This window comes from Trachypithecus francoisi, unplaced genomic scaffold (assembly GCF_009764315.1).
Source record: "Trachypithecus francoisi isolate TF-2019V2 unplaced genomic scaffold, Tfra_2.0 Lachesis_group20, whole genome shotgun sequence".
In the NCBI taxonomy this organism is placed as follows: Eukaryota; Metazoa; Chordata; class Mammalia; order Primates; family Cercopithecidae; genus Trachypithecus; species Trachypithecus francoisi.
Window position 1 is genome coordinate 59366891 of NW_022681466.1, and position 27518 is coordinate 59394408.

Below are 27518 nucleotides of genomic sequence, written 5' to 3' on the forward strand. Positions count from 1 at the left end.
ACCTCTGGAACCTGTCCTCAGAGAGCCACCCTCGTTCGCCAAGTCTTTTGACAGAACTCAAGCTGTGCCAGCTCACAGCAGGGCATGCTTCCCCTATCAATCAATCAGTGAGGGCCTGGCCGGGCTAGTGTCAGTGGTCAGGGAAATGCAAGTCTTCCGGTGGTTCTGGGTAACAGTGGAGACAATAGATTTGCTCTGTTGCTTCCATACCGACAGTGAGGATCACTTTGCCCTTGAAGGTTTTGAGAAATGGCACACGGAGCTGGTTTCTTTTGTCCTCTTTGTGGGATTTACAGACGCAGATTAGTGCTTGACAAATGGAGAGCCTTTTCCAAGTCGAATCTAGTACTTCTTATTGTATACTCTCCCTACCCGGGAGAATGTGAAAAGCGCTTTAAAAACTCAAGTGACAAGGGAGAGATCAACCAGCGACTTGCTTAACACTGGTGGTGACCTTCAGGTGCCAACCGGGCGCGCATTCGAGATGGACAGCCACGTCCCCGCACGTTTATTAAAGCCAGAACAGATGCCAAGCTCAGGGATAATAAATCTATTTTAATAACATTACTTTTGACAACGATTTGTACATGTATTTAAAGATAACTTTCAACCCCCACCCTTACCCCAGACTCCCATTACAAATTGAGGCGTGAACTGCCCTTGCCAGGAAGTGAGCAAAGCTGTAACATCAAAAGTCTGCACATCCCACTCTCAGAGGAGGGTGACTTTACACTGTGTTGGGAAAAATAACTAAGCATTTAAATTTTTCATTGTACACCTGTACATTGGTTTAGATTGAATGGCTCAAATTAAACAAATATAGAGCGATTTCATATATACAAATATTATATCATGTATAGGTATATTATATCTATTTTAAAAGGATAAAATTTTAAACTTTGACTTTGCATGCATGGCCCAAATCTTTTCTCACTCCCCTAATCCCCAAGTGTGAAGAGGCTCCCCGGTGCCCTCCCGGCCCTCGTCCCCATGACCGGATGGGACTTCATGAGAAGGGATGAGCGGCTGACGCTGGTGAGCAAAGCAGGCCACACCGCAGGCCGAGCCCGTGAGCCGGTGTCGCCGTGGCGGTTTCACTTTTCCTCCACATGCTTTGGGTAACATAATTATTGCTATTCAGTTTGAACGTCCAGAAAGAAGAGGCAGGCTCCAGGACCCCACACACTAGTGAGCTGGGTGCCTTTAGGTACCTAGAGGAGTAAAATTACTCTCATATAGCCAATGTATTTGGGGACATGGAGGCCACCTTTGGGGCCTCCAGACACCGTCAGGCTTGTTTTATAGATTCAGAAGTAGAAAATGATATAGGAGCTTTCAGTCACAGTGGAAAAAAGAAAACTGTTAGGAAGTGAAAGAAATTTTTGTTTTCAGTCATTTACTTCGCAGCCCACTGACGGGGGCAGCCTGAAAGGTATTCCAGTGGCATGCCCTCCCCGAGTGGCTGGCAAAGGTCAGTGCCCCAGGACTGCTAGAATCCCGGACCTGGTCTAGTTGTGGGTGACAGGGGCCCTGCTGTCCTGCTTCCTTTCTGTGGCCATTAAACTGCTCCTGCAAGACCTGCCATGAGCCGTCCGAGGAAAAGGTAGCAGCCCTCGGGTCTAACCAGGCAAAGTGAGCCTCTCCCGCACCACTCCGACCCTGCAAAGGACGTTCCTGACCAGCCTTGGATGGAGAGGGGGGTGTTGCTTGGCATGGAGGCTGAAAGTGGATCAAAAGAGGCACAAAGTCAAAAGGCAAAGGTCAAACAAAAGGCCGAAGTCACCACCCGAAAGGAACAAACAAAATCTGCACCACCAGCATCACCACACGGACTGGAGATCACAATTTTCTGCCAAACTCCAACCTCGCGTTGGCAGTGGCAGGAAAGAGCCGGCAGAGAACACTTGGCAAGCTCACGGACGCTGCTCCTGGCGGCGTTCCTAGGGCCTGTGATGTATGTACACGCGAGGCAGGATGGGCGGTGCCATGTCAGAGGGCGGTGCTCTCAGACTCCTCCTCCGAGTCCCTCTTGTCAGTCACTGAGTGTCGCCGCATGTGCTCCAGGGGACTCAGGCGGAGCGTCGACCCGAGCTCTATGTGGATCGAGGGAATATCAAAGTGGACAAGATCTGGAAGGTGGCAGAGAGAAAAGCAGTTGAAAGGGGGCCTCCCGGCAAATGAGAACCTAGTTGCAGGCGAAGTGTCAGCCTTAGGAAGCAGGGGTGGTGGTATTCTAGGGATAGATCATTTGGAGGTTGGTTTAAGCATTTTGTTGCCCAATCAGGTTGTGGTCATGCCTGCTTTGCTTCCACCTCGTAAGTTGGCAGAACCAAAGCACCCAGGATGTGCCACCGTGGTTCAGACAGGAAGGCCAGCACAGCGCTTCCCTGCCAAGCCACAGGGTCCTTTATTCTTGATAAGAAGGATGCTGAGTAAGTCTCAATGACATCTTTTTGGGGATGTATATCAGACTGCATTTCATTCCCCAGAATCTGCAGGGACAGGACGTGAGACAGTGGAAAAGTACCCCTTTCTCCTCTCAAGTCTATGAGTGAATCGGGGAACCCTGAACCAGTGTCCTCACTCTAAGAAATGGCTGCGTTTTGGATGGCTGACATGGGCGGAGTAGAAGGTCTCCCTCAGGAGGTCGTCATTGGTGCCAACTGTCCCTGACTGCAGGAAAACCCCCACCTCTGGTGACATCCTTATTAGGAGCATTAAAAGGTCATTTTTTTCCCGGCAAGATGAACAGGAGAAATGTACTCAAAATAACAGCTCAGTGTCTGGACATCTGTGAGTCGGCAAAGACGACAGAAGTCCTTAGACTGGCAGCTGAGTGGACACAAAGTCCGTTTGCCACAGCATGTTAAAAATGGCCTTGCTGCTGCAGCCACTGCCCTGGGGGGCGCACTGACAAGGCTGTGCTTGCTGACTCTTCTGGGATGTGCTACATCAGAGAGCCAGAGAACCACAGATCCCCTGGGTTCTTTACTCTAGTCATGCTGTCCCCCTCCTTTGCTTGCTTAGTTTTTTTTTTTCTTTCTTTCTTTTTTGAGATGGAATTTTGCTCTTGTTGCACAGGGCGGAGTGCAATGGCACAATCTCAGCTCACTACAACCTCTGCCTCCTGAGTTCAAGCAATTCTCCTGCCTCAGCCTCCCGAGTAGCCGGGATTACAGGTGCCCGCCACCATGCCCGGCCTTTTTTTTTTTTTTTTTTTTGTATTTTTAGTAGAGACTGAGTTTCACCATGTTGGCCAGACTGGTCTCGAACTCCTGACCTCAGGTGATTCACCCGCCTCAGTCTCCGAAAGTGTTGGGATTACAGGCGTGAACCACCAAGCCCAGCCTGCCTGCTTAGTTTCTGGCCCTCACTTAGCTTTGCAAGGCTGGGAGCAGCACTTCAGGAGGCAGAGGAAGGGAACAAATGTTCAGACTGAGGAATACCATACTAAGTGTACAGACATACATTTGGACACTGTCCTGAAAGACATCATACAAACATGGAAGCTCTGGGACAAAGGTCTTCCCTTAGCCCCACCCCCCAGGCAGCCCTCATGTCCTTCCAGTCTTCGTTTGCTGCCTGATGGAGAAGCACAGATTTAGGGGGTGGGGCTGGAGGAACAGCCAGTGCCACTTATTCCTCTGAAGCAGGTGGCCTCAGGCCCACCTCTGCCTTTCCCCGGCTGCTTGGGTCATGTCTCTGCACAGGTGTGAGGCTGAGTGGCCCGGGGCCCACCTCGCTGTGCAGGGTTCGCTACCAGGTAAGAACACAAGCTCTCCCGCTTAGATTCAAAAATCCCAAATGTGTCAGGCAGGAAGAGCGTGAGCTTGGACAAGTTTCCTACCTTCCCTGTGCCTCAGCAGTCAAATGGGAATAATACGGGGCGGTGATGAGTTTAGATGGGCCCAGAACAAGCACTTGTGTGAGCTGTCATACCTTTATCCTTGTTGACGCCTTAAAGACTCTCCCAAGGGAGAAGAGTCACTATGCAAGGGAATGGGATTCAGGGGAAGAAGCCCTCATCAGCATTCCTGGGAAAAGGGACACTGGCTGCTTGTTTCCAGGACACTCTGGAAGCACCTGCCACGAGAACTGTCTGTTAGCACTAGACACCCTGGTGTGTCTCGGTAGTCTCTGCAGGACCATGGGCCAAATCGGGGGGAAGACCTGGTTTACTCTGGCCACCCCTACTTACTGAGGCAAATACACCAAAGTCCTGGCTTCCTTCATGCCCTTCCCTCAGTTATGCTTTGAGCATTTACTTTTTATAGGAGGAGGAGACCAAACAGATACTGATATAAATACTCCCCCAAATTGTATTGAGTTGGATAGAAAGGATCTGTCTGGCCATATCCACTTGGGATGAGGGAGAAGGGGAGCAGGATGAGCTCTGATACGGATTCTTCAGGATTTGCCAGCAGTCTCAGCCTGGAGGAAGCCAGACGTTAGGATCTAAGTCTGGAAGGGGAGATCTGCTGGTGTGAACTCAGGGCCACAGAAAATGGGGTCCAAGCCTTGGTGTGGACCCTGTGCTGGGCTGCAGCAGGTATGCCCTCCCCTCAGGACACTTTCCTAAACAAAGGTGAGCAGGTGCATGTCCCCCAGGGTGCTGGGCACAGGCGTCTCCAGCACAAACGTCTCATAGGAAGAACAGATGTGTTACCACTCCACGGTCTAAACCTGAGGGAGAGCGGAGGAGGAGGAGCTGCAGATGTGATTCTAGTGAGAGAGAAGGTGCGGAAAAGGGGTTGGCTGGGTTCTCCCCCAGCTCCTCCTAATGAAAAGAAAGAAAAAGAGGCTGGGGTCCCCCAAAGCCAAATAAGCTCGTGGTCAGCTCATCCTTGCTGAGGCCAGGGAAGGCTGGAGAGTGAAGCTGCCATGCGGATGGTCTGAGCCACATGCAGAGAGGAGGAGCGGAGGGGAGGAGCGGGCAGCTGGCCTGGCTAGCTAGCGGGGTGGAGGGGCGAGGCCGGGGCCAGCTTACCCTGAAAATCCCCCTCACACGTATCCAAAACTGCGCCATTCATGTCACACAGCTGCAAGAACACAATGATAGGATTCGGAGAAAGGAATCAACACGACAAAACATGAACGTCACACATACACACACACACACACACACACACACACACACACACACACACAAAAAGCTATGCCAATATCACAATCCCAGGCAGGCCACACCAAACCATGACGGATTCTACACTGGCTGAGACCTGAACGTACAGGACAAAACAGTCTGCTGCCAAAAGGACATTAAAACAGGGTCCGCATAGGGCGAGGGACATTATGAACCCTGAAGGTCAGGAGTTCTTCAACCTGCGAGATGGAACGTGAACCACTCCGCTTCTCAGAGCCCTCAAGGCACTGTCCTCCCGGGCCTTCTGTTGCCCACTTTTGTTCCCCAATTTCTTCTCTCCTTCTGCTCTTTTCTGCTTCTCCATGGATATCTTCTGTTCATTCTTTTTTGTTGTTGTTGTTGTTGTTGTTGTTGTTTTTTGGAGACAGAGTCTCTCTCTGTCGCCAGGCTGGAGTGCAGTGGCGTGATCTCAGGTCAGTGCAACCTCCACCTCCCAGGTTCAAGCGATTCTCCTGCCTCAGCCTTCCAAATAGCTGGGACGACAGGCACGTGCCACCACGCCTAATTCTCCAAGGCCACCCAAATCTCTGGGATTGCAGGCGTGAGCCACCGCGGCCAGCCATCTTCTGCTTATTCTATTGCTTATGTATTGACACTACCGTGTGTCCCTTCCCTGGGGTGGCTGGAAGAGTCAGCAGATGTGACACATTGGGAGGAGTGGCCCTGGAGACCTGGTGACCTTCAGCTCCTCTACAGCTGTGACCTTCCCTGAGGGCAGCAAGCATGTGTCCGCCCATCATGGGCTCCTTCAGGAGACAACGCCTCAGCACCAAGACCCACCAAGATGGGAGGGGTGCTCACTGCATTTTCCAGGGAGAAATTTGCTTAATTTTTAATAAGCCTCAGGGTAGATGACAGCAGCTGCACCTTCAACATTAATTACATCCAACAATAAAGAAGCCAAATCACCAGATGGCTCTTCCCTGTAATATTTAAATCTGACCCAGCACACAGTTGCAAATTGGACTAGCCTTTTTTTTTTTTTTTTTGAGATGGAGTCTCGCTCTGTGGCCCAGGCTGGAGTGCAGTGGCCAGATCTCAGCTCACTGCAAGCTCCGCCTCCCAGGTTCACGCCATTCTCCTGCCTCAGCCTCCCGAGTAGCTGGGACTACAGGCGCCCGCCACGTCGCCCGGCTGGACTAGCCTTTTCAAAGGCAGCATAGAGCCGAACCCCACAGGGTCACTGCTTCCGTCTAAACACGGAAGAAATAAATCACTCTTTTGGAGAAGGACGTGGAGGGAAAAGTACATGATCCGTGAAAAGTCCCAGTGCACCCTAGGACAGCACTGTTCTCTGAAATGAGTGAGTGGGTGTGTGGTGTGTGGTGTGTGTTCCAACCCAAGCTGCCTCACCTTCTGCTACTTGGGGCAACACTAGGCACACATATGCTCCAGCTCACCGCCATGCTACTGCACTTTACTAAGTGGGTTGGCTCTAGCCCAAAACACAGCTCAACCCCTGTGCCTGTCTCCCTGAACAAGGAAAATGCTCAAATGACTTTCAGCAGCCACCATAAATATGCCCCTGACTTTATAATCTTATGTGGTTGAAGTGTCTGGGGAGATGTTCCAAATATGTCCTGTTCCTTCCAGCCAATGAATGGTTTTGGCTAAATGTGGTGTGTGTTTGTGATTTTGTGCTTACAGATTTTTCTGGGGGAAGAGAGTTATCTTTGTTTCTAAATTTAAATCCAAACTAAATTAAGTCGTTATGGGTTCGTCCAATTAGCTCCTCAGGGAATTGGCCGGGGAGGGGAGCCTGGGGGAGGGGAACGGAGCCATGCAGGTTTTCTGAAATTCACCCTTCTCTAAATATCTATCTAGAAGTGTATTTTTCTAGCAAGGTTTACTTTACTAATAGTGAAAAACATCTTTGGTTCTTAGCCCATTCTCCTGATAAGCATTTATACCTGGAGCTTGGGCTCTATCCAGGGAATACCTGAGTTTTGATGCCGTTTTCTGATCATAACCAGCTTCCAGCCTCTCCTGAGGCCCCACTCCAAATGACTCAGTGTCTTCAACCCCCAATGTTAAGAGCAAAAACAGAACTCCAGGCTGGTGGGCTTAGACTGAGAGAGATCCCATAAGAAGCCCCTGTTTGGGACACGTGGATTCCAGGGTTGCTGTCCATTGGTGGGCTTCTAAGGAGATCTCAGGAGCTACCCCTGGTGCCAGCCCAGTCATCTCAAAGCACGCAGGAATTTGTTCCCTGGCAGTGACACTAGCAATCCCTCCCCTAGGTACATTTCACTAAAGTTCATAAAAAAAAGGTGAGGGAGCCTGTGGCTTGGTTACCTGTAGACATGCTTTCCCCGGGGGACATGCCATCTAGCACGGGGGGCTCCGTGGACTGTGGACTAGAGGCCGAGAGGTTTACTGTGGGAGGCTGAGGAGGCGGCAGAGTAGGTCTCTGTCGGGGCTTAGGAGTGGGCCGCGATTTGCTCAAAGTGCTTGTAAAGACAGAAGGAGAGGCCAGGGGAGGAGCTGCAGCTGGGGAGAGCTGGCCCGAGGCCAAGGAGTACCCCTGAGGGTAGCTCAGTCCATAGGGCGACGGGGTGCTGGGCGGGGTGGGGGATAGGCTGACTGGGGACGGCTGGCCAGCAGACTGGTCTGCCACAGCCCCCGGCTGGCCAAAGGGGGCCTTGGGTGGAATTGGTGCCAGCTTCTTTGAAACTGCAAGAGAAAACACAACAACAAAACACAAAGTTGTTAAATGAAGCCACTGTGGGGCCTATTCACACACCCTTCAGCGTTCAAAGCTGTCCCCACCTCCTGCCCCTCACCACCCACCCACACCTCTCTGCCCTGCCCCCTGGCCTCTCGCCACATTGAGAGCACCCAATACAAGTTTTAAAAATTAACCTAGAATTGCAAGTTTTCCTATCTTCCCATCTGTTAACTAATTTCTCCTCCTCTTTTCTGGATTTCTGCCCTGATCTACACATGCACACCCAGCCAAACTAGAGAACAAATTTCCCATCCACAGGAGTGGGCTGCCTTCCCAGTGGTGAGACGTATCGCTGCTACACTCAGAGCAAGAGTGAGTCAGTGGGGCAGGGTCCAGCAGAGGATGACTCCAGTTCAATTTGCTGTAATGGACAGTGGAGCCCTGACCCAGGGGCAGGTCCTCGGGATGGAAAATTGGCTTTTGGCTGAACCTGTCCAGTGGTTTCTGGCTCCCCTAACAATGATAGGTGAGCAAATCCTCCAGCCACACAACCCCTGTTCCTCCATTACTTTATATGCTGTGCCTCAATCCTGCATCCTTGCTGCTGAGGCTTTCTGCTCATTCTTGTTCTTTTCTTTCAAGAATTATACCCTCCGGTCTGTGGATGGACTGCGTTTTTCGTTGTGTTTTTTTTTTGGAGACGGAGTTTTGTTCTTGTTGCCACAGGCTGGAATGCAACGGCATGATCTCCACTCACCACAACCTCCGCCTCCCGGGTTCAAGCAATTCGCCTGCCTCAGCCTTCCCGAGTAGCTGGGAATACAGGTGCCCGCCACCACGCCCATCTAATTTTGTGTTTTTAGTAGACACAGGGTTTCTCCATGTTGGTCAGGTTGGTCTTGAACTGCCAACCTCAGGTGATCTGCCCGCCTCAGCCTCCCAAAAGTGCTGGGATTACAGACATAAGCTACCGCGCCGGGCCAATCGATTGCATTTTTCAAAGCACATCACTGCCCTGACCCCCTTTGCCTTACTTTCTTTTTTTTTTTTTTTTTTTTTTTTTTTGAGACGGAGTCTGGCTCTGCCGCCCAGGCTGGAGTGCAGTGGCCGGATCTCAGCTCACTGCAAGCTCCGCCTCCCGGGTTCACACCATTCTCCTGCCTCAGCCTCCCGAGTAGCTGGGACTACAGGCGCCCGCCACCTCGCCCGGCTAATTTGTTTTTTGTATTTTTTAGTAGAGACGGGGTTTCACCGTGTTAGCCAGGATGGTCTCGATCTCCTGACCTCGTGATCCGCCCGTCTCAGCCTCCCAAAGTGCTGGGATTACAGGCTTGAGCCACCGCGCCCGGCCCTTACTTTCATTTCCCTTTTCCCAATCACCCTATAGGATGACAAATCCATTATACCTTTAATTGAAAATGAATTGGTAAAAGACAACAAATTCAAACGTCCAGGAGATACTTGAAGGGCAAATATCTTTGGGACAGTGATCACTAACCTGTTAGGCTTAAGTGAGGACTGGCTGTGTGTGGGTCTGATTCCTTTTTTTTTGAGACGGAGTCTCGCTCTGTCACCCAGGCTGGAGTGCAGTGGCGGGATCTCGGCTCACTGCAAGCTCCGCCTCCTGGGTTCACACCATTCTCCTGCCTCAGCCTCCTGAGTAACTGGGACTACAGGCGCCCACCACCACGCTCGGCTAATTTTTTGTATTTTTAGTAGAGACAGGGTTTCACTGTGTTAGCCATAGCCAGGATGGTCTCAATCTCCTGATCCCATGATCTACCCGCCTCGGTCTCCCAAAGTGCTGGGATTATAGGCGTGAGCCATGGCGCCCGGCCGTGTGTGGGTCTGATTCTAGAAGAAATTACCTTGTAAGTCCTAAGGGAGAGGTCAGAATCTCTTCCTTCACCCCACCCCACCCCCATGCCCTCCAGGGAACAAAGTCTGTTAGGAGGATACCTCATGTATTCTCTGGGTGTGTCAGTCTGCAGTGTGGATAGAAGGACATGCCCTTCAGAATCCTACCAACGTGGGCTCAAATTTCTATGCTGCCACTTACCCGCTATATTCCCTGGGTCAACTTATTCAAACATCTTCTATGCACTTGGAGGAAAAAGATTTTTCTCTGCAGCAGTGTAATAATTAAATGAGATCACGAATGTCAAGTACCACATCATCATGACATAACAAAACCACTTAACTTTCCAATTTCACTTTTCAACTCTACTTCCTGAGTATAGGGGAAGTGTTTCCAGCAGCTGCTACTGCAGCTCATGGCAGCCATGTGGTCATGGGTGACAGACACAGGGGTACCCCTGGATGAGAAGCAGGTGGAGACCCTAGGTATCGATGCTCGCACATGCCTTCTCACGAAGGACCTGGGAGACAGAGGATGCATCACCGTGTCTGTGATGACTTTCACCACTTCCGGTGGCGACAGGAATAGGATGTGAAATTGTAGGCACGCTGTCAAAAGACTGAGGTGTGAAAAAAAATTTTTTTTTAAAAAAACACCTGCTAAGTATGCCATCTGTGGGCATGATGGGGAGTAGAGAAGAAATGTATACCTTTCAAAAGATGGGTCCGAGCTATTGAAGGTCACTTAGGAAAAGGGACCTGAGTCGCTCTAGGCTACACTGCATGCATAGGTCCAGTGTGCTGCACAAACGAAAAGGATCAACCTGTCACTGGCATTAGGAGGTTGGTTGGCTGCTACAGGAGCCCTGGCTCTCCCACTGGATAAGACAATGACTTAGCCATCAACCCTGTATTGTAGTGCTGCAGGGAAAGTTAAAAGGCTTTTTTTTTTTTTTTTTTTGGTAGATAGAGTTTCGCTTTGCTGCCCAGGCTAGAAGGCAGTGGCACAGTCTTGGCTCACTGCAACCTCCGCCTCCCAGGTTCAAGCAATTCTTGTGCCTCAGCCTCCTGAGCAGCTGGGATTACAGGTGCCCGCCACCACGCCCAGTTGACTTTTTTATGTTTTAGTAGAGACAGGTTTCACCATGTTGTCCAGGCTGGTCTCAAACTCCTGAGCTCAGGCAATCTGCCCGTCTCAGCCTCCCAAAATGCTAGGATTACAGGCATGAGCGACTGCGTCCAGCCAATTAAAGGACTCTAAAACAAAGACGTGCCCAGCTGGGTGCGGTGGCTCACACCTATAATCCCAGCACTTTGGGAGACCGAGGTGGGCGGATCACCTGGGGTCAAGAGTTCGAGACCAGCCTGACCAACATGGTGAAACCACATATCCACTAAAAATACAAAAATTAGCCAGGTGTGGTGGCAGGCGCCTGTAATTCCAGCTACTCCGGAGGCTGAGGCAGGAGAATCGCTTGAACCCAGGAGGTGGAGGTTGCAGTGAGCTGAGATCGGGCCATCGCACTCCAGCCTGGGGGACAAGAGCGAGACTCCGTCTCAAAAAAAAAAAAAAAAAAAAAGACATGCCCAAGAATATGGTATCTAGACCAAGGAGAAACCACTGGTGCTGGAGAAACGCTCTGAAATGCTGAAATCTCATGCCGCCACTTTGGCCCAACTCCTATTCAACCTTCACCATGTCGTTTCTGCTGGGCCACCCGTCCTAACTCCTGAGTCTAGAAAGCATGCTCCCAGGTATCCTCACTGCACCCTGAGTGTCTCCCAGCACAGTGCCAACACCTTTGCCTTGGCATTGTCTTTCTCTCTGGAAAGCACAGAGCTCTGTACCTAGCAGGACTTAACACATTTGTGTAGAACGCAGAAGGAATGAGTAGAGATCGAATAAGATCCACGGGCTTGAGGGCAGACAAAGAGAATGAAACTGCCCCCTGCAGATGAGAACGAAGGGGGCTGGAAAAAGGCCTGTCATGAAGGCACGTGTGGATGAGCTAAACCCGGCCCTATTCGACAAATCCGGGAGTCAAAAGCCGCTTCCAGAAGTGCGAGTGGTCTGAATTTAGAACACACACGATGACGTATTATTTCAGACGAGTGAAAGACGTTGCAAAGAAATGACACAGGTAAGAACGAACCAAAAAGGCTCAGATTCGTCCACTCAGTACAGCTCCCCACTTATGAAATGTCACACGGAGCAGACCTTTAGCTTGTGGAAGCGATTCTCTAAAGAGATAATAACTGGTCAGTGTGGGCCTTCTCGGGCCTTCCAGAGCAGAAGTATTCAGGGTTGAGACTCAGGGACTATAGAAGCTATCCTGACTCCCTCCCCTCACCTTGTATGAGTGATCTAGGGGTAGGCAGCTGTGCAAGGCTGCCTTGGGGGAAAGGAGTCCTGTAGATGACCCTATACAGCTTTTCAAACGACAGAGGTAGGGCCTGGCAGGTCTCTGGAAAACACACACCATTGTGGACAACGAATTTGGCCCTGGTGACATCATTGGATGTATGGGAAGCACTGTCCTCTATATGCCCCTAATGAGCCCACCTGTCCAATGAGTAAACTGAGGAATAATAGAGAAAGGATCCCTTTTAACTTCCAAAGCTCTAATGCCCAGATGGGAATGAGTCATTAAACCACGCAGTTTTTCAATATCCAAGTTAATAGAGGAAAAGGAGTCTTCAGGGGATGTCACAGCCACCTCCGGCCTGCGACCAAGGAGAAGGGAAGCAGGGCCATACCTTTCCGGAGGGTGTGAGGACTCTGGTCTGCAGGCGGCTGGCTGGGGCTGGGGCTGGTGCCTGGCTGAGCTCCTGGTTGAGCCCCTGGTTGAGTCCCTGCACAGGCTGTCCCCTGGCTGGAGCCCGGACTTCCTTTCTGTGCAGACCCTGGAGAAAGTTCCTTGCTTTTTGTTGTGCTGAAATGAAAGCATATGAGACAAAAGAGAAGCCCTGAACTCAGTGAGCTGCAGCACGAGCCTTGCCGATGGCCACCCTGTGTGTGCTTCTGGGCCCTGTGCAAGTATGTCCCAGCTCTGGTGTCTCGACCCCTTCCTAAAGCCTTCACAGGTGCCCCATGGGGTGACTGTCCTTTCTGGAGCTCTGACGGCCTGGGTTCCGCCCCCATCTCTGTGGCACTTGGCACTCACTGCCAACGCCCTTTTCATGCCTCTGCCCTCCTCTATTCAAGGAGATCGTGAGCAACATGAGGGCAGGGGCCTGAGTGCCTCCATTGTATCCTGCCATCAACCTGGGAATTCTAGAACATTCTCAAACTGGGACACCAAAGTGGTTTTTCTACTATAGCCAAGAGGACTTCTTAGGGCCACTGTGCCCAACGAGTGCTGATGACATGGACTCCTGCTGCCAAGCTTGTGACCCAGTTCTCCAGCTATTGGCCCTGAGCCTCTAGCCACCCCACAAGACAGGAGGTATTCTAGGACTCATCCTCAAACTCAATACCCATTCCAGCAGAGGCTAGGGTGGACAGCGATCCAGGCCATGCCCTTAAATGGAAGCCAGTTCGAGTCCCAGTCCCAAGGCTTCAAGAGAGGTGAAGGTCGATGGCAGTGAGGGCTCTGGTCTCTGACCCCTGGCATTGACAACGAGGCACCCTAGGCCACCAGGTCCTAAAAAGGATTCATCATTACTGTAAGGCTGTTCCTCAGCCGCCTTCTCCTAAGGATGAAGCGTGTATTAGAAGACACCTCACTCCATACCACAGACCAGGGATTTGCCCTCCTGACAACGCTGATGGTAGATATGACTAATTGATCTCCATACTTTCCCCACAGTGTTCTCAATCCTTCCCAAGAAAATACTCCTGGTGGCCTTTAGTGAATCAGGGGAGATACTCCAGTGTTGGGAGCTATCTGTCATCCTTGCCAGAACCTACCTAGATTCTGATGCCCATAGGTAGGGCGTGAAGAGTCTGGGAGCCAAAATCCTTTGCAATGGCTGTTTCTATCCCACAAAAGCAGGCGCAACCTGGGCCGGGTGCAGTGGCTCACGCCTGTAATCCCAGCACTTTGAGCACTTTGGGAGGCCGAGGCAGGCGGGTCATCTGAGGTCAGGAGTTTGAGACCAGCCTGGCCAACATGGCGAAACCCCGTCTCCACTAAAAATACAAAAATTAGCCAGGTGTGGTGACACGTGCCTGTAATCCCAGCCACTCGGGAGGCTGAGGCAGGAGGATGGCTTGAACCCGGGAGATGGAGGTTGCAGTGAGCTGAGATTGCGCCACTGTACTCCAGCCTGGGCAACAGAGTGAGACCCTGTCAAAAAAAAAAAAAAAAAAAAGGTGGGCACAGCCTGTTTCTTTCCTAAACTGATCTAGAAACTCCAAGTGTTAATTTGGAGAAAATTCCAATAGGAATAGAGCATTCTTGTCCACTGAGGTGAGAAAGACTGGGAGCAGGGAGCTGGGACGGAGAAGCCCACAGCGTCAAAACACAGATCGTCTTCCTCATGCAAATAAATAAAGGAAAGATCCCACTCAATGTGGAGGCACATTCTCTCCCACTTGGGATGAGTCTTACACACTAAACCTAGTTCCCCAAGGGGCAAAAACCATTTTATTCAGAGGAACCAAAAGAGCAATAATTCCTTTCTCTATTCTGTTCATGAAAAACAGAAACAGAAAACCCTTGCCTCACTCAGGCTGGACAAGGACCTCAGGCTCCAGGTTACCAGGTACCCAGGCATCAATGCCAAATATCTACCTACCCTTCCATCCATCTCTGCCACTATCAAGAGGAAGGCCAATCAACCAACCAAAAATATCTCATAACCAGCAAACCAAAAAATTGCTTCTTATGAGTGGGTAGACTCTTCTTCCTTCCTTTGCACACACATCTATCCAAGGATCTAGGAATGAGCTCTTCCTTCTGTTCCCTGCCACCGGACACACTTTTTTTTTTTTTTTTTTTTTTGGATACAGAGTCTCACTCTTTCACCTGGCTGGAGTGCAGTGGCGCAATCTCGGCTCATTGCAACCTCCACTTCTCAGGTTCAAGTTATTCTCCTGCCTCAGCCTCCCGAGTAGCTGGGATTACAGATGCAAGCCACCACACTCAGCTAATTTTTGTATTTTTAGTCGAGGTGGGGTTTCACCATGTTGGCCAGGATGGCCTCGATCTCCTGACCTTGGAATCCACCTGCCTCGGCCACCCAAAGTGCTGGGATTACAGGCGTGAGCTACCACGCTTGGCCCGAACACACTTGCTCCAGCACAGAAACAACTATTGACCTACTTAGTCTTGTCCTCTCTCTCCAGCAGAGGCGTAGCTGACCCAATGGGGAGAGGTGGGATGTAAGGTGGCTATTAGGGATACCACATGACCAAGGCACGCTTAAGGCACGTTTGAGGGCAAGTTAGTGCTGAAGAAGCATGACTCAGCCCGTGAGCTTGGTGCCAAGAAGCAGGAAGGAGAATTTTGGGGTTAGCATTCATGCTAAGCAGTTGGGCAGGAAGTGGAGGCACAGCCTGGCTGGACAGAGCCAGGGAAAGAACTGAAGGCAGGGTCTGGAGTAGGGAGTGGGAGGGTGGGAACCAGTTAGAGGGAAGGAAGGGCCTGCCATCCTCAGGGCAGGAGGAGCCAGAAAGAGAATCTGGTCACTCAAGGGAACATCATCTGGGCTGCAAACATCCAGGAAACAGACAGCACAACAAACCAAAACAACACAAACAAAACAATGGGCCACCTGTTTGTACTGGGAGAGATCCATGCAGGGAGAGAAGAAAAAGTGGTATAAAACAGCAACAAAAAAAAGAACACTAACATCCAAAGAAAAGTTACAAAACTGGTCAGCCCAAGCAAAGACATTTGGCCACAAAGCAATGTGAGTGACCTTTAAAATAATCTAAACCAGAGGGTGCCTTTCCCTGCCCACAAGTGACTCTGCAAGGCCACCCATCGAGAATGTTCCTGGAATGCCTTCAGAGCCTGGGGAATCCATCTTCAAGGAGTACTTTTTAGAAATATTATTTATATGCCAAATACCATATGGCACTGAGTCCCCTTTCTAAGATGGGAAACTAGGATGGAGTCGATGAGTGTCCAAAAAGGAAACCGTCCCAGTCCATCTCCTGCCTGTGTGTCTGTGTCCTCCTGGTCGGCCTCACCTGGCCCACCACTCTCAGGCTCTGCTTCCCCAATGAACTCGCTGTGCCTGCTTCTGCATCTCTCAGGTCCATCTGTGGCCTCGCAAGTGCACAACCAGGACCGAGCATCCTCTGATTTGAAGTCATCAACAGCAACTCAGCCTATGCAGGGCCAGGTGCCCCCTCCTATGCTCTAAGACTATTTATCCCCTGTCCCTTTGCCATTTCCTGGTTTCACAGTGAAAATCCTTTTTTTTTTTTTTTTGACACAGAGTCGTGCTCTGTTGCCCAGGTTGGAGTGCAATGATGCCATCTCGGCTCACTGCAACCTCCGCCTCCTGGGTTCAAGGGATTCTCCTGCCTCAGCCTCCTGAGTAGCTGGGACTATAGACATACGCCATCACACCCAGCTAATTTTTGTATTTTTAGTAGGGATGGGGTTTCACCATGTTGGTCAGGCTAGTCTCGAACTCCTGACCTCAGGTGATCCGCCCACCTCAGCCTCCCAAAGTGCTGGGATTACAGGTGGGAGCCACCCTGCCCAGTTGTGAAAATATTTTTTACCCATTAAACAGAATGAAACAAAACTAAAAAACCTGGAAGCCCCTGATGTAGGGGACCGGTGTGGGTGTGGGTGTGGGTGTGGGTGTGGGTGTGGTGTGTGTGTGGGTGTGGGTGTGGGTGTGGGTGTGGGTGTGGGTGTGGGTGTGGGTGTGGGTGTGGGTGTGGGTGTGGGTCTGTGGACTGGTGGTGACGGTGTGTGAGGATGTGTGTCTATGTGTATGCATGTGTGTTTGGAGAAAGATTTGAGTTAGAAGATTCAGCTTCCCAAAGTCTCCAAAACTTTTCTGGCAGTGGTCATGGAAGAATGCCACGTCCTCTGACAGGAGACACAGTGGCATCTGATTTCATGTTGCTTTTCCGGTGTTCTAAATTGCTGTTTGAGAAAAGACAGAGACAAACAGCAAAGTTGTTTCAAAGTGGGTGCAATTCTCACTTCCAGAATCTGCCTCCCCCATCATGCCCTTTTCAAGGAAGGGCCAGGTACTGTCTCCTCCCCTGCCACCTGGGGACGCATAACCAAGTGCTGTCATTATTTGTCAGGGCCTGTTTGCTCACTGGAACGTGAACTTTTTAAGGGCAGCAATCATGTCTTTTTATCTCTGAAAAGAGAAAGTGCTCAGTTAATGTTCATCAAGCTAGCCATGGAATGCTTTCCTGCCTTTTTCCTTCCCCTAAAATAATGGCAATTCAAGCATGTGGCAAGCTGCGAAGCTCATCAGGCCCAGTATGACCGCCACCTCCATTCCTTCCCTGACTTGCACCCATTTTAGCAGCACAACAAGAAAAAAAATATTGGGTGCTATGACTATAAAGAGGCGGAGGAGAAACACAGAAATGGTAAACTTCGAAATAGGATACAGTAGTCCCCCTTGCCCGTGGTTTTACAGTTTCAGTTACCTGTGGTCAACTGTGGCCCAAAAATAGGTGCACACAGTTCAATAAAATATTTTCAGGCTGGGCATGGTGGCTCACGCTTGTAATCCCAGTACTTTGGGAGGCGAAGGAGATGGATCACTTAAAGTCAGGAGTTCGAGACCACACTAGCCAGCATAGTGAAACCCCATCGCTACTAAAAATACAAAAATTAGCCAGGCGTGGTGGCACATGCCTGTAATCCCAGCTACTCGGGAGGCTGAGGCAGGAGAATCACTTGAACCTGGGAGGCGGAGGTTGCAGTGAGTCGAGATTGCGCCACTGCACTCCGGCCTGGGTGACCAACCGAGACTCTATCTCAAAAAAAAAAAAAAATTGAGAGACACCACATTCACATAATTTTATTACAGCATATGCTTATAATTCTTCTATTTTATTACTAGTTATTGCTCATGTCTTACTGTGCCTAATGTATAAATTAAACGTTATCATAGGTATGTGTGCATAAGAAAAAATAACAGTATGTATAGGGTTCGGGACTATCAGTTGTTTCAGACATGCGCTGGGGGTCTTGGCACGTATCCCCCACGAATATAGGGGACCAAGGTAACGTCAAAGACAGAGGAAGGGGAAAACAGAGAGTTGGGGAAGCTAAGACTCCTCACCCCGTCTTCGCAAGCTGCCACCTTCTGCTTGCTTGCGATGTTATGCTGGGGAAGCCTGGACTTCGTGTGATAATCCAGGCAGCCGTGGATGACTTACTTGGTACCAGCGCGATGCAGAAGCCAAACGTGAATGCTTAGAAATGGGGGCGGGGGCGTGGGAAACGACAAAATCCAAGAGGCCTCCAGCGCGGCACACCCAGACATGCCCTGCACCGCACACTAGCCCGCCCGGACGGCAGTGATCGGCGCTTACCTGGTGCGCTCGGGCCCAGGCTGGAGGCCCAGGCCGGATGGAGACAGCGCGGGGGCCGCGGGGCTGTCCAGGGGCTGCTCTGGCAGCGGCGAAGGCAGGGGCGCGGCCAGCTCGGCAGGCGGGGCGGGAGGCTGCATGGAGGGCGGGGCGCAGGACGCTTTCCGACCGGCCGAGGAGCCTCTTCGGGCCACCCAGTTTGTGTCCATGACTCTCACGCCCATGCTGGCGAGAGACACAAAGACACCGCTTACCGACGCGTGACAGATGACAGGTGACAGGCTCCCTCCCCCACATTCAAGCAGGTCCGCGTTGGGAGAAGAGCAGCGCAGCTTTAGCACCCCGGGGGCCCGGGAAGCGATGCATTGGAGGCTGTGCTCCCAGCGCCCTGGCTGCTCCCGGAGGCCAAGACACAGCCCTGGGCAGCCCTGGCCTGGCAAGAGCGGCCCCCTCACTGAGGCAAGGAGCAGGGCACAGCCGGCAGCGCTGGCGACCACAAGCTGTGCTTCAACCCTCTGCCAAAGCCAGCTTAGGATGATGGCCCGGCAAGCTCCCTGGGTGTAAACTGCCAGCCTTCCTCACAGCGGTATGTGGCCTAACTGGGGGGCAGGGACACGCCTCCCAAGTGCAAGACTAGGTGGGAGGGGCAGCGAAGGGGGGAGCGTGGAACTGACAGCAGGAGACATCTAAATATGCATCCTTCTTTTTGTAACTTGGAGTCTAGCCCCAGCTCCACCACTGCTGGGACCCTGGCCAGGTCACACGTCTGCAGGCCACTCCCGCTTGTCTACACAGCAGGGAAGGGGCTGCTTGTGCCTATGGTCCCTCTGGGCTCTGATTCTATTTTAATGATGGGCACACAGCTTCGAATCAGTCGGCCAAGCAACCAGACGCGGCGCATTCACCCTCTGGTGGAACTCACTACGATGCATAGGTGGCTCAGTTGAAGAGACTGAGCATGGCCTCATAGCTACCAGAGGATACCATACCTTTGGATTTTCCTAAGGCTGCAGGGACAGAAACATACAGATATTAGTTTCAAAAAATCTAGGCCTTCCTTTGGACATAAAGGTTGTCTTTCTGCAAGGGGTCTCTCTCCACGGTCCAGGGTCTTGGAGTGGGATTTGATTGTGCTATAAAACTAATACAATTTAGTTGGTCTCTCTGAAGTTGGTCTCTCCTATTTGTGTAAGTGCAAGTCATAGCCTACCATGCACACAGGTAAAGAGAGCAGTTGAAGAGTTGATATCGGTGTGGCATGGGGAAGAAAGAGGCAGAAGGGAGAAAGAAATGGGTAAAAGTATTCATCTGCTCACTTTTTTTTTTTTTTTTAATTTTACTTATTTATGGCCGGGTGTGGTGGCTCACGCCTGTAATCCCAGCACTTTGGGAGGCCAAGGCGGGTGGATCGTGAGGTCAGGAGATCGAGACCATTCTGGCTAACATGGTGAAACCCCATCTCTACTAAAAATACAAAAAATTAGCCTGGCGTGGTAGCAGGCGCCTGTAGTCCCAGCTATTCAGGAGGCTGAGGCAGAAAAATGGTGTGAACCCAGGAGGCGGAGTTTGCAATGAATCGAGATCGCACCACTGCACTCCAGCCTGGGCAACTGAGCGAGACTCCATCTCAAAAAAAATTTTATTTATTTATTTATTTGAGAGAGTTTCTCTCTTGTCACCCAGGCTGGAGTACAGTGGCGCAATCTCCACTCACTGCAACCTCTGCCTCCTGGGTTCAAGCGATTCTCCTGCCTCAGTCTCCCGAGTAGCTGGGATTACAGGCACCCGCCACCACGCCCAGCTAATTTTTGTATTTTTAGTAGAGACAGGGGTTTCACCATCTTGGCCAGGCTGGTCTCGAACTCCTGACCTCAGGTGATCCACTCGCCTCGGCGTCCCAAAGTGCTGGGATTACAGGCGTGATCCACCACGCCTGGCCTTATCCACTCACTTCTAAGTTACACAGACTAGAAGGTGGTTAGTTCCCTTTCCTCTGGTCTAGGAGGTGCTGCTGCTGTCCTCCTCAGCCAAGGTTTCATTGACTAAGGTAAGGGCTCACATTTCTAGCATTAAGGGAGAGACAGACATTCATTCAGGGAGAAAACATACACTCCCAACGAGCATTTGTCTCTATCACGTATCTGCACAGAAGGATAGGTGTATGAGGGCTATGATGTGCTCACTCTCACCTCCTCCCTGCCAAATGGTCACCTACACTAGTCAGAAGCAAAAAACTATTACACCATGAAGTCCTGCTCACCTCGAAAGGTCATATTTACCTTGTAGAGGTGCAACAAGATTTAATAACAGCAGAAGTTCAAGTAAGGAGATCTGGTTGTAGCAGGTAGGATGGTGGGATTTAGGTGCTTTACGGAAATATGGGGAGTGATGCTGAAACCAAACACACAGTGGGATGGGGATGGCTTCCTGATCCCCTTCCTTTCAAGGACCACCTTCTCATGTCTAGTACCATTGCTGTTATTTCTCATCTCTGCTGGATGGCTTCAAGGAGGCACCAGGGATGGAGGGAAAGGGGAGGGATGTCTCTTTCCTGAACCTGATAGTTTCCAAAGTCATCTGGGGTCTGAGAAACTTCTACCAATAAACAAACACTTCCTATAGGATATCCAGAAATGCTTCTTGAGGCCACTTGAAACTCTGGGACAGAGTCTGGTTGCATCCCCTGGTATTTAAAGCAGGCTGCCGAGGATCAGCGAACTGTGGTCTGCAGGCTTCATTCCTCTTGGGGAACGGAACTGATACCACTTAGTTGCAATGGCTGGTGAGGATTGCAGGCAAGTGAGACATTTCACACGGTGACCAGCACAAGGAGCCCTAAAAATGTAAGTCCTACCCCATCTTCTCTTCCTTGCCCCTTTCTCTTCTACTTGAAAGAAGTTTTCCCACCTGGTGAGAAGGTCTGGGTCAGAGTTGGTGGGGGGTACCTTCTATTTCCCCAACAGTACCTTCTAGCATCAGGATTCTCTGACATCAGCCTCCTTGGTGATCTTCTGGCTTACCAAGGGGAGGTGTCAGATGGGCATGGGGTAGGTACTGGGCGCGACTTGCTAAATAACACTGGCAAAACTTCAGCAGCTGAGAAATATGAGTTCAACATGCTACTTCTCCTCTTGCAAAGAGGCTATGCCATATGCCATCACGACTTTCCCAGCTGAAATGACTTTATCATAAGAGGGAGCATCAGATGTTCACTGTGAATTCACATCAAATGTTCACTGACATTTGCAGACAGCAATATAAATCTTTACACAGTAAAATCAATCACAAAGGTAGCAGCAACGCTCTTGGAAGCCTAAAAGTGCATTTACCTTCCAAAGCAAGATGGTATACGTAAATGTTCAAATGTCTAGATAAAACTCAACCTGAAGACAGAAATAATAAAACTGCTCAGTGTGCTGCCAAGAAGGAGAATCTACTCACAGGTGGGGGATTCAACCAAAAGGTTATATCAGCAGTTCACAAGCTTCTGTTCATTGTCTTATTTCATAAAGAAACAGTAGCCAGAATCAAGGCACCGCTGGTGTTTCTTAAGAAACGAGCAACACAGAAGTGGAATTAATAAAACATATCTGACTCCAGCAGACATCCCTGCATGGATACCTAAGGACAGACTAGATGGCAAAGATTTCCCATGCTTCTGCTGAAAACTGAGAACAATTTGGCTTTTCAAATCCCTTTATAGTTGGAACAAGGTGGAAGCAAGATGCCACAGGCCAGCAAGAATGTCTGTGAAGCACAGGGTTTAGAAATCAATAAGCAGGAGGCACAAGGCCTCCTTCCGGCTTTTCTGTGACTCCTGGTGGTAGGAGGTAGGGAGCCTACAGAATCTGGGGAATGGAACCTGAGATGATTTTCCCCACTGCTTCTTTTCTTCTTTTCTCTTCTTCTCCTCTCTTTTTTCTTTTTCTTTCCTTCTCTTTTTTTTTTTGAGACAGGGTCTTGCTCTGTCACCCAGGCTCCGTGCAGTGGCATGATCGTGGCTCACAGCAGCCCCAGCTTCTCGGGTTCAAGGGATCCTCTCATCTCAGCCTCCCGAGTAGCTTGGACTACAGGCACATGCCACCATGCCTGGCTCATTTTCATAATTTTTTTAGAGATGAGTTTTGCCATGTTACCCAGGCTGGACCACTTTTCTCTTTTAGAGTAAGACGACATGGGACAGGGAATCCAGAGTTGTCACTGCTCATCACTGGGATGCACGGGGCGTGAGTCAGGTGACAAGTCCTCACTTTGGCAAGGTAGTCGCACTGGAGAACCATCTTCCCTGCCTGCCAACGTCTTATATTTGCATAGGATTTATCATAATGCACACGTGGGTATTTTTCATGAGACAGTATCATGGAATAGGTTCTGGAATGACCTGAGTCTCTAGTCCCAGTTAACCATTCGCTGACTCAGTAGAGCTCTCTCTTCATCCATAGAATGGAGCTAATACCTCCCTTCCTGTTTCCGGCATTTCCATGAAGACAGTTTATCAATTGTTGAGTGCTAAGATATATTTAGCATACCCTTGCACCATGACCTGGTGGCAGAAGCTGAGTGGTCGGTCATACAGTGGGTTGTAGCAGGGTCTAGCTAGCTAAGCCAATGGTGTTTTATGGTGTGGACAAGCTGGAGATTCAGAGAATCAGATGACATCTTGATGGAGGGAATATAAAGGCCTAGTATCTGGCTTGTGTTTTTTGGGTATAACGTGGTGACTCCACACCCTCTCTGGCTCAGGACAGTAGGGCTTTGAAAGCAGAGAATTTGGGTATGAATCCTAGATTTTCCAATGACTAACTCTATAATATGGAGGAGTTCTATCAGATTATCCTCCGATCATCCTTTGTAAAATGGAATAATATGCTTCCCTTCTTTCAATTTGTTGTAAGGAGCCAATGAAACTGTGGCCATAAAGCCCTTAGCCCTGACTAAGAAATCAGTAAGATGTAGTGTCAGTGATAATGCTTCGTGCTTATAGGTACCAAGTGCATATGACTTGTTTTTAAGAATCTCCTCAGAGAAAGAAACAGAATGAACACAAGTCTAAAATATGTTGATAAAGGGGGGAAGAGGACACTCCACTGATTCAGGCACAGCGTGATAGAGATGCTAGGAAGACCCCATCTGGCTCACATCACCCAGCTTTATGGGGTTTCCCATCAGATTTCTTCCCTTCCTAACAGTGGCCCTAAACATCAAAAGATTTTTGGGGTGAGTTCTCTGATAGAAATAGAGCATGGAGGCCGGGCGCAATGGCTCACACCTGTAATCCCAGCACTTTGGGAGGCGAAGGCGGGCAGATCACGAGGTCAGGAGATCGAGACCATCCTGGCTAACACGGTGAAACCCCATCTCTACTAAAAATACAAAAAATTAGCAGGGCATGGTGGCGGGTGCCTGTAGCCCCAGCTACTCGGGAGGCTGAGGCCGGAGAAAAGCAAATGGAGTGAACCCAGGAGGCGGAGCTTGCAGTGTGCCGAGATGGTGCCACTGCACTCCAGCCTGGACTACAGTGTGAAACTCCGTCTCAAAAAAAAAAAAAGAAAAAGAAAAAGAAATAGAACAGGGAACAAAAAATGGGGACTGGAGGTTATTATCAGTCCCGTTTCCCTAGGTTTTCTTAGTCTTGCAGGGCTCTGCTGAGTTGGATGAGCCAATTTGGGTTTCAGAATAGGGGATGCTAAAAGCCTACTTAGATGATTCCAGGCTTAAGGAACAAACGAATAAAGAGGGGATGCCTGCAAACCCTTGTAAGTCTTACTGCCCAACCCAGGTCATTGGGGCAGTAAAGGAGGCAGGAGTCATCTTGTCTGTAAAGTTCTTTGGAAAACAAAATACACTAGGGCGCAGGGGGCTCAGCCTGGAATGGTCACAGCACTTCCTGCTTACACAGGGTTTTCTACCTCCTGAGGAGCCTCCTGCAACTGTCAGCTGTCCTTGGCTGTTAGGATGTTTTGCGCTTTGTCCCTAAGCCCTTGGTGTTTGTATATTTCGTGCTTGTAGAATTAGCTCAATTGCTCATGGTAAGGTGGAGACAGATAAAAATATTCAAGCACCTGAGGTGACAAGGAAAAGCCTTGATCAGGACCCCTCGTCAGTGGGCTCCGCCATGTTGCCACCTTAAAAACATGAGGATGTCACTAAAAAATCTGCTTCCTGTACTAAGAACAGCTAACATTTACCGTGTGCTGAGCTTTATTCCAAACACTTTGTAAGCAATATTTCATTTAATGCTTGGAATGACTCAAGTTGGTGCTTACCATGATTTCCCCATTTTGCATATGAAGAAACGGAGGCATTCAGAGTTGAGTAACCAGGATTTGAACTCAGAGAGCCTGATTCTAATGCTCAGACTCTGCTTATAGGGTTATTATATTCATGCAGTGTAAGCAGGGATAAGTAGAAAGAGAAGAGCTATAAATGGCTCCTTGACGCTAGAGATGAAATGGCATGCTTCCTTTAAAGTCTACAACCTCGTAGACCACATAGGGAAAGGATTAGGCCCGGGACCAGTGAAACGACAGCTCAGGGTTCAAGGGGGAAGCAATGAAGTGATGTGTTGGTGAGGAGGTGCTCAGTGATCAACTAGAGCAGCTAAGGGTAAACTGGTGGAAGATGTTGTCTGCTCACTTCTAAGCCCCCTGAACTTAGAAAATGGGGTCATGCCTTTTACTCCAAGTGAGAAGGTCACTGGCATTGTGATGGACCAAGCAAGAAAACCATGTAAGAAAAATGCCTTCCCAGGCACTCCATGATGGCAGGGTTCAGAATAAGCCTGTCTTTGTTGAGGAATTGAGGCAGGAGGGGAGCGTGGACAAATTCAGTTCCAGACATTGCAACCACCGTGTACAACATTCTATTGCATATCAGCCCACTAAAAGTTATGGGTTATGTTATTTGGGAGGCTGAGGTGGGAGGATCATCAAGTCCAGGAGTTTGAGACCAGCCTGGGCAACTGAGCAAGACTCTATCTCAGAAAAGAAAAAAAAAAAAAAAGCAAAAAGAGCTGTGGATCAGGATCTTCTGATTCACACTCCGAAGTCTAACCCCGGCCAGTGTTCAGCCATTGACACACCCTGGATGGAGACCTTACAAAAATTAAAGAGAAACAAAGACCTGCTTCAGGGAAAAAAAAAAAAAAGGCAAAGGCGGAGCAGGGAGGAGGAGCAGAAGGAAGAAGAGGGGAAAAAAAAAAAAAAGGAGAAAAATAAGCCAAAAAAATATAAAATTTGGAAGATCCCAGCTGCAAGAAGAATAGGTAGCTATAGGTAGAATACACTTATCACCAGGCAAAATTTTGCTGTGGACCATTCTAGCTGAGTTGTCTGGGGTTAGCAGAACAGACCTCTAAAGAACAGACATCTGCAGTGCTGTTTTTGACTCCCGGTCAGGAAGAATCCTAGCCAGAGGAGGTGTCAGCCAATATATGGCTGTGAAGTGTTCGAGTCTATAGAGATTTGGAAGGTTTTGGTTTTTGTTCTAGAGATCAGTGACATTTGGCAAAGGCTGGCCAAGAAAGAGGAGGCAGGGAAACCTGATAGTTTTCCAGATATCCACAGAAGCTTCCCGAACACCCATTGTAGACATGCATATTCAGGGACTGTAAGATGAACTGTGGCAGGGAACCACAGGGTCAGCAGATGATGTCCTGGACAGTGAAGGTGAATGAAAAGGAGACCCAAAGCTCCTAAGACTTAGCCTGGCCTACACGCACCCAGTGAGGCCTGAATTCGGTATTTTCCAGCTTTTCTGGGAGTAACTCCTCCCTTCAGTAAGTAGCAACCAAGTACCTTACCCTCTCTGGTACACATAAAGGCCAAGTCCTCTGACAACATTTCACACTTGCCCAGCATCCAACAATGTCTAACTGCAAGGGAGAAGGCTGATAAGGAGCCTGGACCAAAAACATCCCTCTCCATGTAGACAACCCTAATCCAAAATAGGAGTCACATTTTCCATATTCATATGCAGATGACTTTCTAGGTAAGTTTGTCTTATCATAGGTTCAGGTTCTAAACTAAAATTATTGCATTACTTATCCATGACATAATCTGTTTCAGGGATTTTTTTTTTTTTTTTTTTGAGACAGCGTGTCACTATGTTACCCATGCTGGAGTGCAGTGGCGCTATCACAGCTCTCTGCAGCCTCCACTTCCCAGGCTCAAGGGATTCACACGTCTCAGCCTTCTGAGTAGCTGGGACTATAGGTGCGTGCCACCACGCCTAGCTAATTTTTAAAAATTGCTTGTATAGGCCAGGCGTGGTGGCTCATGCCTGTAATCTCAGCACTCTGGGAGGCCGAGGAGGGTGGATCACGAGGTCAGGAGATCTCAGGAGCTTGAGACCATCCTGGCTAACACGGTGAAACCCCGTCTCTACTAAAAATACAAAAAAAATTAGCCGGGCGTGGCGGCGGGCGCCTGTAGTCCCAGCTACTCGGGAGGCTGAGGCAGGAAAATGGCGTGAACCCGGGAGGTGGAGCTTGCAGTGAGCGGAGATTGCACCACTGCACTCCAGCCTGGGTGACAGAGTGAGACTCCGTCTCAAAAAAAAAAAAAAAAATTGTTTGTATAGATGATGTCTCGCTATGTTGCCCAGATTGGTCTTGAACTCCTGGCCTCAAGCGATCCTCCTGTCTCAGCCTCCCATAGTGCTGGGATTACAGGTGTGAGTCATTGCACCTGGCCTCAGGGATTTTAATGTGCTGTTCATCTCTCCACCACAGGATCGACACACGACATCCATGTCTGCAATTACAAAAACAAGTCCCTTGGGGCACTGGTGCAGTTTATCTCAGGTTTTGTGATCTACTAAATTTGGGAAATGATGCATGCTACAGCCCCCTGTGGAGGTCTGTGGCTTGTAACAGCATGTTAAAGACTCTAAGAAGTCATACACTAAAGAACTGGCTTCAGTGTGTTGATCAGGTGTTTCAGGAACTTATTAGACATCAGATTCCACCTTCCTCCCCACTCATAATATAACCAACCACCAGTGGAAACTGGTGTACCATAGGGCACAGCTCGAATTATTCTAGAACTCTCACAATCAAGGGTGCCTTTTCCAAATGACTGAATATCTAGATTAAAGTCCACATGAGTGGGACAAGCCCTTTGCAGTGCAACTCTCAAGGACAGTCTGAGAATGAGCTACCCACTAAACAGAGCTCAAGGGAGGCTGCTGGCCCTGGTGTAAATATCCCATAGACCTTCTGGATTGCTGTCAACTGGCTCTGGTAGAGAATGCCTGAGGATCAGAACACGCTGGAGCAAGTGTAATGGCTGTAGGTGCATCGGGTTTCAGGCCTGCAAAGAGGAGCTGTAGGTTGTTGGTCTTCTGAGAATCAAGGCCTGAGGTAGCTGGATCTCCACGGC

General features: G+C 49.7%; 1 protein-coding gene across 5 annotated transcripts in view; it reads right to left on the minus strand.

Annotated features, from left to right (window-relative positions):
* Positions 1–535: 535 nt before the first annotated feature.
* ARHGAP44 (Rho GTPase activating protein 44) overlaps positions 536–27518 on the minus strand; it is a 205887-nt gene continuing 178904 nt past the window's right edge. For 2 of the 5 annotated variants that reach the window (XM_033184512.1, XM_033184511.1), the window contains 5 exons: positions 18142–18363; positions 12426–12601; positions 7439–7816; positions 4988–5039; positions 536–2129 (listed from right to left, as the gene is read on the minus strand). In XM_033184512.1, the coding sequence (XP_033040403.1) occupies positions 5032–5039; positions 7439–7816; positions 12426–12601; positions 18142–18363 (784 nt within the window). In that variant the 3' untranslated portion in view covers positions 536–2129; positions 4988–5031. Of the gene's footprint in view, positions 2130–4987; positions 5040–7438; positions 7817–12425; positions 12602–18141; positions 18364–19127; positions 19146–27518 lie in introns of all 5 variants that reach the window. The other 3 variants (XM_033184510.1, XM_033184507.1, XM_033184508.1) reach the window with 3 other exon arrangements.